Here is a 14,078-nt window from a genome sequence, read left to right as displayed (position 1 = left end):
TAAAGATGGCAGGTCTCACTGTGAAGCCAGGTCTACCCAGCTGTGTCTGGCTTATTCAGTGCAATACTGCTGCTCACACCAATATCCTTGGGCAGTACTTGAAATACATACCTCTTTACAGTATTTAGTGACAGCCATTCCTAAGGGATGCTCACTGCTGGCTTCTGCAGTGCCGACAATTGCAAGTACCTTCTTTAGAGACAGCGTAGCCGTGTCCCCTAGCAAGAGCATCCTCATGACTTTAGGAACGCCACAAGTGATGGTTCCGGTTTTATCAAACATCACAGTCTTTATCTGCAAGAAATAACATATTTCAATTACTGCTGTAATATTAAACTCAAGCAGAGTGAGTATGAGAATGGTTGAAAGAGCTCTTTGTGCTAGACATAGCATATGTACAATATAATGTCTCTGTTCAAGTGTGTGTGTTGTTGAGAAGTATAATCAATTAATGTTCCTTCATGAATATTTTACTTTTTATGCACACACAACATGCAAAATAGGCACATCATTAGCAGTCAACCTTCTCTGCCAGTATAAAAAGAGAATAATCTACGCAAGTTACAGGTATCTAGACCATGAACTGTCCTGTGCTCCAATTCTACCTAATTTTCTTTTCCTTCTCTGAGTGATTGTCATTAAAATGTCAGCATTTACCATAAATTACTCTATCTTGATGACTTAGACAATGCAGTTATTTCCTATTTTAAGTATCAGTAAAACTGAGGTATTTCACTATATAATAGTTAGTTAGTACAAGTGTTGCAATTTTAATGGCAAACAGTGTGTGCACAGAATTCATGAAATGTCTATTTAAACTCAACTGACAATATCTAAAGTATTAAATAGTGGCATATATTTTCCTCTCTCAACATGAGAAGAACAGTTTTTAGATGCTGTACTAACAACCAATGAGCAGCAGCATTTGTATGGTGTTTTGAACCTGTTCAAACATGAACCCATTAAATTATAGAATCATAGAATATCAGGGTTGGAAGGGACCTCAGGAGGTCATCTAGTCCAATCCCCTGCTCAAAGCAGGACCAATCCCCAACTAAATCATCCCAGCCAAGGCTTTGTCAAGCCTGACCTTAAAAATCTTTAAGGAAGGAGATTCCACCACCTCCCTAGGTAACCCATTCCAGTGCTTCATCACGCTCCTAGTGAAAATGTTTTTCCTAATATCCAACCTAAACCACCCCCACTGCAACTTGAGACCATTACTCCTTGTTCTGTCATTGGGTACCACTGAGAACAGTCTAGATCCATCCTCTTTCGAACCCCCTTTCAGGTAGTTGAAAGCAGCTATCAAATCCCCCCTCATTCTTCTCTTCTGCAGACTAAACAATCCCAGTTCCCTCAGCCTCTCCTCATAAGTCATGTGCTCCAGCCCCCTAATCATTTTTGGGGGGAGGGATAGCTCAGTGGTTTGAGCATTGGCCTGCTAAACCCAGGGTTGTGAGTTCAATCCTTGAGGGGGCCACTTAGGGATCTGGGGCAAAAATCAGTACTTGGTCCTGGTAGTGAAGGCAGGGGGCTGGACTTGATGACCTTTCAAGGTCCCTTCCAGTTCTAGGAGATAGGTATATCTCCAATTATTTATTTTATTTATTTAGTTGCCCTCCACTGAACTCTTTCCAATTTTTCTACATCCTTCTTGTAGTGTGGGGGCCAAAGCTGGACACAGTACTCCAGATGAGGCCTCACCAATATCAAATAGAGGGGAATGATCACGTCCCTCGATCTGCTTGCAATGCCCCTACTTATACAGCCCAAAATGCCGTTAGCCTTCTTGGCAACAAGGGCACACTGTTGACTCATATCCAGCTTCTTATCCACTGTAACCCCTAAGTCCTTGTCTGCGGAACTGCTGCTTAGCCATTCGGTCCCTAGTCTGCAAGAGTAAATGGGATTCTTCCATCCTAAGTGCAGGACTCTGCATCTTTCCTTGTTGAATCTCATCAGGTTTCTTTTGGCCCAATCCTCTAATTTGTCTAGTCCCTCTGTATGCTATCCCTAGCCTCCAGCGTATCTACCACTCCTCCCAGTTTAGTGTCAATGTCACAAGATTCCTGTAACATAGGGAGGGAAGTACTTGTAGTAACCCCTTTGACAGCTGGAGGAAAGATGAGGGAACAAAGGTGAAAGTGACTTGGCACAAGGTCATACAGCAAGTCAGTGGCCCAGCTGAGATGAGAAGTCAGGATCTGCTGGCTCTCACCCCTTTGCAGTGACCATTAAGAAACACGGCCTCTCTCTCTGATTCCAAAAAGTATCTATCTTCAAAAATGATAAGAGCAATGACCAATTAAAAAAAAAAGTCATTTTCCATAGATTAACAAAGTTTGCTGGGAAATTTTGTTCTAGCTGGTAACCAGTACAAATGATATTAATACAACATTTCCATGATGAGATATTAACCTTGTGGGCCATTTCCAGAGGTTTTCCACCTTTGATGAGAATACCATTCTGGGCAGCAACTCCTGTGCCCACCATCACAGCTGTTGGAGTAGCCAAGCCCAAGGAACAGGGGCATGCAATGCACAGCACAGTGATTGAGGTTTGAAATGCAAACCTCAGTATTACTTCAGCTTTTGAGAGGTGTTTGTTCTGATGCTGCAAGTAAAAAAAACAAAACAAAAAAAACAGAGAAAGATGTATGTTTGCTAACATAGGAGACAATGCACCAAATATCTAGTAAACAGCAGTAATTTCAAACTTGCAACTATCTAGAAATCTCTGATATAGAAAAGAAAACAGAACAACAGATTATAGTTATCAGGCATACTGGGAATATTATATTTAGCGGCAAGTCCCACCCTCAGGGCACAGACTGAGCAGCAGGGCAGCATGATATACCTTGATTTTGGTAAGGCTTTTGACACAATATTGCATGACATTGTCATAAGAAAACCAGAGGATTGTGGTCTAGATGGAAGTACTATAAGGTGGGTGCTCAACTGGTTGAAAGACTGTACTCAAAGAAAAAAGAACAGGAGTACTTGTGGCACCTTAGAGACTAACAAATTTATTTAGGCATAAGCTTTCGTGGGCTAAAACCCACTTCATTGGATGCATGCAGTGGAAAATACAGTAGGAAGATATACACACACAAAACATGAAAAAAGGGGTGTTGCCATACCAACTCTAATGAGACTAATCAATTAAGGTGGGCTATTATCAGCAGGAGACACAAAGTGATGGCTAGTGGTGTTCTGTTACTCCAGAACAGGCCCAACAAAGAAAGTAACAGAACGCCACTAGCTGTCACCTTCAGCCCCCAACTAAAACCTCTCCAGCGCATCATCAAGGATCTACAAACTATCCTGAAGGATGATCCCTCACTCTCACAAATCTTGGGAGACAGGCCAGTCCTTGCTTACAGACAGCCCCCAAACCTGAAGCAAATACTCACCAGCAACTACACACCACACAACAAAAACACTAACCCAGGAACCAATCCTTGCAACAAACCCCATTGCCAACTCTGTCCACATATCTATTCAAGGGACACCATCATAGGACCTAATCACATCAGCCACACCATCAGAGGCTTGTTCACCTGCACATCTACCAATGTAATATATGCCATCATGTGCCAGCAATGTCCCTCTGCCATGTACAATGGCCAAACCGGACAGTCTCTACGAAAGAGAATAAATGGACACAAATCAGACTTCAAGAATTATAACATTCAAAAACCAGTTGGAGAACATTCAATCTCCCTGGTCACTCAATTACTGACCTAAAAGTCACAATTCTCCAACAAAAACCTTCAAAAACAGACTCCAACGAGAAACTGCAGAACTGGAATTAATTTGCAAACTGGACACCATTCAATTAGGCTTGAATAAAGACTGGGAGTGGATGGGTCATTACACAAAGTAAAAACTAGTTCCCCATGCTAATTTTCCCCCTACTGTTACTCACACCTTCTTGTTTGAAATGGGCCATTCTGATTATCACTACAAACGTTTTTTTTCTCCTCCTCCTAATAGCCCACCTTAATTGGTTAGTCTCATTACAGTTGGTATGGCAACACTCATTTTTTCATGTTCTCTGTGTGTATATATCTTCCTATCAGGGCTGGCTCTAGGCACCAGCAAACCAAACACGTGCTTGGGGCGGCACATTTTCAGGGGCGGCATTCTGGCCATCTTTTTTTTTTTTTGCGCTTTCGGCAGCAAAAGCCTAGAGCTGGCCCTGGCAGCAGCAGCGCATCATGCATGGGGGGCACCCTGGGGCTGCTGTGGTTTGCGCCGCAGGGGAGCAGCGCCTGCACCTTGTGGTTGGGCTGGGCAGGCTCTGAGCGGGGGACTCTCGGGCTGGAGGCCGCCCTGCAGGGTACATGGAGCCGCCTGCAGGTGCCGCAGGGCAGCCGCCCCCCAGCACCGCAGCCGGGGCTGGGAGAAGTGGCCCGAGCTGCCCAAGGACTGTGGTAGGGCGGCCAGAAGCAGCATCAGCAGCAGCGGGACCATAGAGGGCAGGGCGCTGCCAGGCGGTGCCTGCATCCTGCTCTCTGGGGTTCCGCTCCCTCTGGGGCTACCCTGCCCCAGTTCCTCAGCCCCCTGCCAGGGCGGTCCTCCGGCTCTGCCCTCCCAGGTCCCGGCCAGTCCTGGAGGCGGAAGCCCTGGCTGGAGGGACCCTGGGCTGAGACGTGACCCAAGAGCCTGCTGCTTACCCCAACCCTGCCAGCTGGACCGGCTGGAGGCAATGAGTGAACGGGCGGAGTCAGCACTGGTGGGGGGGGAGATCAGGGCTGAGGTGGCAGGGGGTGCAGATGGGGTGGGGGAAAGAAAGAGCCCAGGCACTGGTGGTGGTGGGGGGGGGTGGGGGGCAGCCAAAAATTTTTTTGCTTGGGGTGGCAAAAAAATCTAGAGCCGGCCCTGCTTCCTATGAATCTGGTTTTAGCCCACAAAAGCTTATGCCCAAATAAATTTGTTAGTCTCTAAGGTGTCACAAGTACTCCTGTTCTTTTTGCTGATACAGACTAACACGGCTACCACTCTGAAACCTGTACTCAAAGAGTAGTTATCAATGGTTTGCTGTCAAATTGGGAGGTTGTATCTAGTGGGATCTCACAGGAGTCAGTCCTAGGTCCGTTACTATTCAATATTTTCCATTAATGACTTGGATAATGGAGTATATGCGTAAAAAATTTGCAGATAACACGAAGATGGGAGGAGTTGCAAGCACTGCGGAGGACAGGTTTAAAATTCAAATGACCTTGACAAATTGGAGAATTGGTCTGAATTCAATAAGATGAAATTCAGTGCAAAGTACTTCACTTAGGAAGGAAAAACCAAATGCACAACTACAAAATGGCGAATAACTGTCTAGGTGGTAGCACTGCTGAGGAGGATCTGGGAGATTATAGTGGATCACAAACTGATGAGTCATCAATGTGATGCAGCTGCAAAAAAGGCCAATATGATTCTGGGGTGTATTAACAAGAGTATTGTATGTCAGACACAGGTGGTAACTGTCCTGCTCTACTTGGCACTGGTGCGGCCCCAGCTGAGCACTGTGTCCAATTCTGGGCATCACACTTTAGGAAAGATGTGGACAAATTGGAGCAAGTCTAGCAGAAAGCAACACAAATGAGAAAAGGTTTAGAAAACCTGACCTATGAGGAAAGGTTAAAAAAAACTGGCCATGCTTAGTCTTGAGAAAAGAAGACTGAGGGGGGACCTGATAACAGTCTTCCAATATATTAAGAACTGTTATAAAGAGGACAGTGATTAGTTGTTCTCCATGTCCACTGAAGGTAGGACAAGAAGCAATGGGCTTAATCTGCAGCAAAGGAGATTTAGGTTAGATATTAGGAAAAGCTTTTTAACTATAAGGGTAGTTAAGCTCTGGAATAGGATTCCAGGGGAGGTTGTGGAGTCCTCATCACTGGAAACTTTTAAAAACAAGTTGGACAAACACCTGTCAGGGATGGTTTAGGTTTACTTGATTCTGCTTCAGCGCATATGGCTGGACTTGATGACTTCGAGGTCCCTTCCAGCCTTACATTTCTATGACTCTATGCTGGGATCCCACTGAGGCTGGATGAGAAGGGATCCTCCACCAGGAGAAGAAGATGACCTGTTCCACAGTGAGCTATAGCCAATGGATCCACATAGTGGTATATCCATTGGCATTACACCTCTCACCTGTTATGCCCCCAAACTTCTTCCATCCTCAGATGGGCCCCCAAAATTTTGCTTATACTCCACTCCTGTGGAGATTTACCACTTGGAGTAATAAGCATTGCAAATGCAAAAAAGTGCTGCTATGCAGATTTGTTCCCAGGTAATAATACAACCTGTTGTGTTTTCCCCTCCACCCGCGAGGATGCACAGCCTTCCACAATCTATGAGCCTGGCTGTGCAGTTTACACGTCTTAAATGTAATCAATATGCCATTCATCTTTCTAAAGACCAGATCCACGATCAGCAGCAGCGCAGGCCACTGGACCACATTCATCCCTGGTATATCTCCATTGATTTCATTTTTTGTCAGAATCACATGCAGAGATGAAGATGGAATCACAACTCTGTTGAGGCTGGCCAAAAAATAACCACATAAACACATTTAGTCTATTCTACACAGAAACCTAACTCATTTGAGAGTTGAGGGTGCTTGGCATCTGGCAGGATCAGACCTTTGGGAAGTACAAAAGCTACATTACTAACATTGGGCTGTTGAGAGCAAATATTGGGACCAATGGCACTACTTACAGGAAAGTATTTCTGAACAACATCAAAGTTTATAAAACCAATTGTGATCCACACTAGCAATGTCACTGTTGAAATGATGATGATAAATGGAACAAAATATCCACTAAACTTATCAGCCAATTGCTGGATGGGTGCCTACAAAAATAAAACACAAAGATACTTGTTTTATGACTAAAACAACAACAACTATAAGCACAGAGTGGACATGATAACATCTACCAACCTTTATTCCATAACTGAGTTGGTTTTTTTTAAGTCTGTTTCTTGCTGATTCCAAAAAAAAATCACAAGAACAAAAGCCTTGCTGATTTATATACAAAGTGAAGTATTTTTATTTTTACCTTTGACATCTGAGCTTCTTCAACCAATTTCACAATTTGTGCCAGGGTGGTGTCAGACCCAACATGAGTTGCATTAACAAGAACTGAGCCATGCGCATTTATAGAACCTGCAATCACTGTGCTCCCAGGTTTTTTAGTAACTGGCATGGCTTCCCCTAGAACAAAAGAGGAATAGGTCAGGACAACTACCTAAGTAGTCTGGGAGCACAGGTACATAAAGATAGATAGCCTGCTACAGGCTAGATAATAATTCAGTTTTGAACCATAATTTGAAAGACCGATATTTTTTAAAAGGGCTGTGTCACTTTTCAGGAAAATGTTTTCCCATGTTCATTTTCACAGCAGGAGCTCAGCAACCACCCACTGCCTCTTTCTTGCTCACTTTGTCACTCGCTCCCCTCCAGAGGCCTGATCCAGAGCCCACAGAGGTCATGCCATTCACTCCAACAGGTTTTGGATCAGACACCATGGCAGAACCTACAGGCTGTCTGGCTAGCAGTTATTGATTCTGAAGGTTATTGATTCCAGTGCTGGCCCATTGGGGGTCCTAATCAGGAATATTTCTCCTCCCACCCAATACATGCTAATAATTAATAGGGAGCCCTCCTGAGCTGCTCAGGGGCACTACGCAGTTGCTTAGTCTGCTTATGCGTAGAGCCGGCTCTGCCTATTGTTTATTTTTAAAGCCTTGAATGGACGTGTCCCAGCGTATCCGAATGACCTCTGATCCCAGCCACTCAAAGATCAGAATCAGCTAGTTCAAGGTGCCTCAGTTGCAACCTTGAGACAAATGAGCTAGACTAGCACTGTTTTTTAATTGTGCACCTCAGCCAGGGAATTCACCATTTATCACATTACCAGTCAGTCTGCTCAGGCTCAGCAGATGGTTGGAAGGAGGTGGAACAATACTGTAACAAGTCCATGACCACCTAGGACATCACTATGCTGCACTGCTTGGCCACTTAGAACATCATGAGATCACTGGGGAGGGAATTCAGATTTTCATGTTCCAGAATTGCATTAAAGTGAGTTAAAGGAGAATCCTCTTTAGCCATACTCCTCTGAGCACAGGGCCTGAGACTCTTTCCGGCCCTTGTACAAAATACACACAGGGGGAAAGGGATGGCTCCTTGCTCTTTCACTCTCTCTCTCTCTTCTGTGCACTCCCACAAAGGCCAGGGACAAATTGGCTCAATATATGCAGACACCTTAGGAGAACTACTTTTGGCATCTATGTCAGAGAGCAAGTGGTCTAGCCCCCTTCCTTCCAGAGACTAGAGAAACTGCCACCTTTGCAAAGTTCCCATGCTCACACTGGCTCCTGGTGTACTAGCACTTGTCACAATTTGTATTTCCTTTGCCATATTTTTTTCTCCACATGGGGTTAGTGATGTGAATGGTTCTCAAAATGAGAAAATTCCACACACCCCAAAATCAAATCAAACCCAAACCAAGCAAGCAAATGAACTGTTAATGTTTATAGTTGTTTTAAAGAATTTATAATGGCAGGAACCAGGTTAAAAATTAAAAATTATGGATTTGAGATGTTGTCTATTCACAGTTGATTAGTTAGTTTTAAAAATGCACCATTTTTGCAAATATGTTCCAGAGAAAACTCCCTCCAGATCCCCAGCACCTTTTAGACAAAAAGGTCTTAAAAACCTTTTAAGACAACCGTGCCTAAAGCCCCTCAGTCCTGAAGTCCATGCAACACTGCTATTCGCTGATCAACAGAAGTCACGATGGCCAGAATTGGACAGAGGCATCTAGTCCAGATCCAGTCTTCCCCAAAGTCCAGTGTAACCAGATATTGGGGTTTGAATCAGCCTGGTATAAAGGCCAGTCCCACAAAGTAGTCTGAATCAGTATCAGAACTTTCCCAAAGCTAAGAGGAGTGGATAAAGAGGAGAATGAATATGGAGAACAAGTGTGAACAGTTTAAGAAGGAGATCCAGCAGCCAGCTAGCTTTGCTAAGCATAAAGAAAATTACCAGTAATGAGGGATTCATCTGCCATAGAGCTGCCTTCAATGACTTTTCCATCAACTGGGAACTTCCCACCAGGGACAACTTTTACAATGTCACCCCGCTGAACCAATTCAACAGCCACCTGCTCCTCCCTGTAAGAAGCACCCAATTATGAGAGATGAACAATTTGATCCATCCCATTAGCAGGAACAAAAATACTTTTACCATTAAATGCATCAGATCTAGTCAGCTCATCCCAGCAGGCTGAAGGGCTTTGGGTGAATAATATATACCTGATGAGAGAGTGGTCAGGTCCAAGAGTCACTATGGTAGCTTCAGTAGCTTGGAGAGACATTAGTTTAGCAAGTGCTTCTGATGTTTTACTCTATGAAAACATAAATAAAGATAAATGCTTGAGAAGTTGGTCCAATAAAAGAGATTACCTCACCCATCATGTCTCTCACATTTTAAGTAGACAATGCACAGGGGGCTGACTTGATGACCTCTCAAGTTCCCTTCCAGACCCACATCTCTATGATCCTGTGTGTGCAGTTAACATAGCAACCCAACAGGCTCTCATCAAACTGCAGCATATACCACACTGCACGCCAGAAATGCTCCTATCAAAATTCATAGGTTCTAGGACCGGAAGGGACCTCGAGAGGTCGAGTCCAGTCCCCTGCCCTCATGGCAGGACCAAATACTGTCTAGACCATCCCGGATAGACATTTATCTAACCTACTCTTAAATATCTCCAGAGATGGAGATTCCACAACCTCCTTAGGCAATTTATTCCAGTGTTTAACCACCCGGACAGTTAGGAACTTTTTCCTAATGTCCAACCTAAACCTCCCTTGCTGCAGTTTAAGCCCATTGCTTCTTGTTCTATCATTAGAGGCTAAGGTGAACAAGTTTTCTCCCTCCTCCTTATGACACCCTTTTAGATACCTGAAAACTGCTATCATGTCCTCTCTCAGTCTTCTCTTTTCCAAACTAAACAAACCCAATTCTTTCAGCCTTCCTTCATAGGTCATGTTCTCAAGTCCTTTAATCATTCTTGTTGCTCTTCTCTGGACCCTCTCCAATATCTCCACATCTTTCTTGAAATGCGGTGCCCAGAACTGGACACAATACTCCAGTTGAGGCCTAACCAGCGCAGAGTAGATCGTGTACTCTACATGTAAGCAGTTTCTGTTCATAGAGATGCCATGTTATTTTCACCATTACTGTACATAAGTGCTTAACATGTAGACTGGTTACCTTTGCTATGTGTTCCAACCATCTCCCAAGAGAAATGAATACGAATAACATGGGTGGTGTGTCAAAGAATGTGATGGGGCTTTCCTCTGCCTTTTCAGCTATAGCCACCACCAAGATCACACAAGAGTATATATAAGCAATAGTTGTGGCCAGTACAATCAGTACATCCATATTGGCTGTTTTGTGCTTCAATGATTTGTAGGCTTGGACATAAAAGTACCATCCACCGAGGAACTGTTAGTGAAAATATATACAAATGCCTATTAATCACAGCAGTGAAAGCAGGGCATATACAGCACAGATTATAGCAAAGAGCTGTAAATAGCGAGGCTGACATTAATGAGCCTGATTCTTAGCTCACACTGGTTTAACCATGATCTAACTTCAATGGAATTGTCTTATAACTTAAACCCTTGGGGACAGAGAGTCTGTCTTTGTTCTCTTTGTGCAACACTTCACACAATGGGGTCCCCTGTCTATGACTGGGCCCCCTACCTGCTACTGCAATACAAACAGAAAATAATGGAGTTACTCCTGATTTACATCAGTGTGTGTAAGAGAGAATTAGGTCATTAAACAGAAATGTTCTAAATGGTTAGATGTAGTCCTGTCATAGCAGGACTGTGAGGAAATGCTTTTAAAGCCTCATTGCAACAGAACAGGAATAAAGTGACCCAAGTTCACTGCTACCTCACCCACCCAATCGCTTCAGTCTGACTCTTTTATCTAACCCCCTTTTCACTTCTCGATCCCCATCCCTCTGTGCTCCTTTCCCCCTCTCACTGCTGTGTTGTACACATCCCTCCTTTATCCTCTCACATTAACTGCTGCACACTCGACAACCCTGTGAGGTTAGTAGGTCAGTATTATTATCCCTTTATTACAGCACAGGGGAAAATTGTGGCATAAAGATTAAGTGACTTGCACCAGGTCACACAGTGATCAAATTAAGAGTTGAACTCAGGACCTTAACTGTTCTAGCATAATGTTCAGCCCTCTCCCCAAAGAGTTCACTCTAACCAGGCATGACATGACAGGTGAAAAGGGAAAATAAAGGAGTGCCATGCTAGGCTGAACATTATGCTAGAAGAGTTAAGGTCTTGAGTTCAACTCTTAATTTGGTCACTGACTCACTTTATACATATATCTAAAAATTACACTTGCACAATACATTATAATTATCAATTCCAGTTTAATAGGGCCACTTTATCCTATATATCCTTAATTTACAGGGGGATGGGTGCAATCCAATAAGGCTTTCCAGTCTAATTATTTTTTTTAAATTAAATCAGATAATGTAAGAGGACATTGAAAGGAAAGAAAATACCCAAGAAATACTGTTTACAGACCTGAACCAAAGTGCACAAGACAAAGAAGAGAAGATTTAAAATAGATAATCCAGGAATTAGATTTTGTTCCAGCACCATAGTGCCGTGCTCTTGGCCATCAGGTATTAGCATATAGATCATTAAGATTAAGACGGGGATTCCAAACACTAGGCTGCACAAGAAAGATTTCCTCCATCTGAAAAATAGAAGTAGTGAATCCATGGTATTAGAGTACACTTTGGTAGTACTGGGGTCAGATACTGAACACGTACAGCTCCCTGGCTGAGCTGAGCACATTCAGCCCTCGGCAGAACTGGCTCCAAGTCATTACTTCTTTCAAGTGATTAAACACTTTGGCTGAAGAAGCTCCTTTGCCAGACGCATGTTTCAGATACATAACTCTCTACAAAAGCAGCAAAGAGTCCTGTGGCACCTTATAGACTAACAGACGTTTTGGAGCATGAGCTTTCGTGGGTGAATACCCGCTTCGTCGGATGCATGACTCTCTACAAGTAAAAACTGAAAGGTAATCCAAATGGGTGTAAGAGTAATTGAACTGAACAGCAAATGATTAAGTACGTGCATATTAAATATGCCTTGCACAAGCATAAACCAGATTAACTGGTGTACAGATTACTGTCACACTTGTAGAGGCCCTCTCTTTGTGACGGTCATACTTACTGTTTTATTTCCTTTTTGTGATCCAAGTTATGAGCATTAGGGTCTCTCTTGGCCAAGGAAGCATGAAAACCAATTCCCTTTTTATTAAAAAAATAAGACAAAAGAGTTTGGTTAATTGAGATTTATTATGTACAATAGATGAAAACTTCATCTAAAAGAATCCATTTAAGATCAGAAATGTTAGTACAGAGAACTGTTCCACGCTTTGGTGAATGCCTCCTTTTTATTTATTTATAGTGCCTGTCAAAGTGAGAGGAGTTCAGATAATGCCGATGATGATGGAGTAGGAGACAAAACATGGATGGTAAGGTACCTCTTTCATTACACATATCCACAGTCATAACAAATCACACATCCTGGGTTTAACGGTGGGCGCAGCTGGGATTTTGAAGGACTGATATTCCCCTTCAAACTTCACCAAGGAAACATTTGAAAATACTGTAGAACCTCAGTTACGAACACCAGAGTTACAACCTGACCAGTCAACCACACACCTCATTTGGAATTGGAAATACACAATCAGGTAGCAGCAGAGACAAAAAAACCCAAAAACAAAACCAAAAACACTCAAACATGTAAATACAGCACAGTACAGTCTTGAACGTAAATTACTAAAAAATAGAAGGAAATCACCATTTTTCTTCTGTATAGTAAAGTTTCAAAGCTGTATTAAGTCAATGTTAAATTGTAAACTTTTGAAAGAACAACCATAATGTTTTGTTCAGAGTTACGAATGCCTTGGGAATGGAGGTTGTTTGTAACTCTGAGGTTCCCACAGCTTCCCACAGCTCCCATTGGCCAGGAACAGCGAACCACGGCCACTGGGAGCTGCGAGCGGCCGTACCTGCGGACGCTCAGGTAAACAAAGCGTCTCGCGGTCTGCCAGGGGCTTACCCTGAACAAGCCATGAACCAAGTTTGGGCACCCCTGCTTTAGAGGCATATTACAAGGTGTTTTGCTTTTAAGAGTCTGCTCTGAACATCTATTGTGCATCTCACTGATTATTCTGAACAACCGTGGGAGTCAATTCCAATTAAAATTGAGGTACAATAGAATCTCAGAGTTACAAACACCTCAGGAATGGAGGTTGTTTGTGTGACACTCCGTACCACAAAGCAGCACCCTGGAATCCCCATATTCACCACCATCATATAATTATGATATGTTTTGTATGACATATGCCTTGTGAGATATTTTCAAAGTACTGATCTGTTGAACATTAATATCCCACTGGATTGTATGTGCTATCATTATATGTGAGGTTATGAAGTATTGCTGTATGTGTTACTGAAATATGTTATGAGGTTGGGAACACCCACAACCAATCTTTCAGGTACAACAATAGAGTTGCCAGACAGCGTTAATGGCTCATCAACATCCATCAAGAAAAGAATCTGTTATCCTAGAGATTTCATGGAGGAGGCATATACGCCATGGGGGTGGACTAACCCTCCTCACAGCAAAGATCCTTCTAGCAAGTTGGAAGAAACTATAAAAGAGGGGGAGTGACATCATTATTTGGCCTCGCTCCCTCCACAACTCAACATCTGGAAACACATCTGGAGGAAAAAGACTGAGCTGGGGAGAGTGGTCCCAGGCTTGAAAGAGTCCCAGCTTGTGTATTGAGGATCTGTGACCTGTTTGTACCATCTGTCAAGGTGAGACACTGCTTGATTCAAACCCTGTTTAGTCTGTAGAACTCAGACTGCGAATTTATTTTTACTTCTTAAGTAACCAACTTTGATCTCTATGCTTGCTACTTATAATCACTTCAAA

The 14,078-nt window shown here is 43.2% G+C and overlaps 1 protein-coding gene across 3 annotated transcripts in view; it reads right to left on the bottom strand.

Annotated features, from left to right (window-relative positions):
• ATP7B (ATPase copper transporting beta) overlaps positions 1–14,078 on the bottom strand; it is an 84,806-nt gene that overhangs the window by 18,654 nt on the left and 52,074 nt on the right. For all 3 annotated transcript variants that reach the window (XM_039540523.1, XM_039540533.1, XM_039540513.1), the window contains 9 exons: positions 12,303–12,379; positions 11,643–11,817; positions 10,294–10,527; positions 9,327–9,418; positions 9,058–9,185; positions 7,067–7,221; positions 6,726–6,860; positions 2,422–2,616; positions 112–294 (listed from right to left, as the gene is read on the bottom strand). In XM_039540523.1, the coding sequence (XP_039396457.1) occupies positions 112–294; positions 2,422–2,616; positions 6,726–6,860; positions 7,067–7,221; positions 9,058–9,185; positions 9,327–9,418; positions 10,294–10,527; positions 11,643–11,817; positions 12,303–12,379 (1,374 nt within the window). The remainder of the gene's footprint in view (positions 1–111; positions 295–2,421; positions 2,617–6,725; positions 6,861–7,066; positions 7,222–9,057; positions 9,186–9,326; positions 9,419–10,293; positions 10,528–11,642; positions 11,818–12,302; positions 12,380–14,078) is intronic.

Source organism: Mauremys reevesii, linkage group 1 (genome assembly GCF_016161935.1).
Source record: "Mauremys reevesii isolate NIE-2019 linkage group 1, ASM1616193v1, whole genome shotgun sequence".
Classification (NCBI taxonomy): Eukaryota; Metazoa; Chordata; order Testudines; family Geoemydidae; genus Mauremys; species Mauremys reevesii.
The sequence above is the reverse complement of the archived record's forward strand: the minus strand, read 5'-3'. Positions and strand labels throughout refer to the sequence as shown.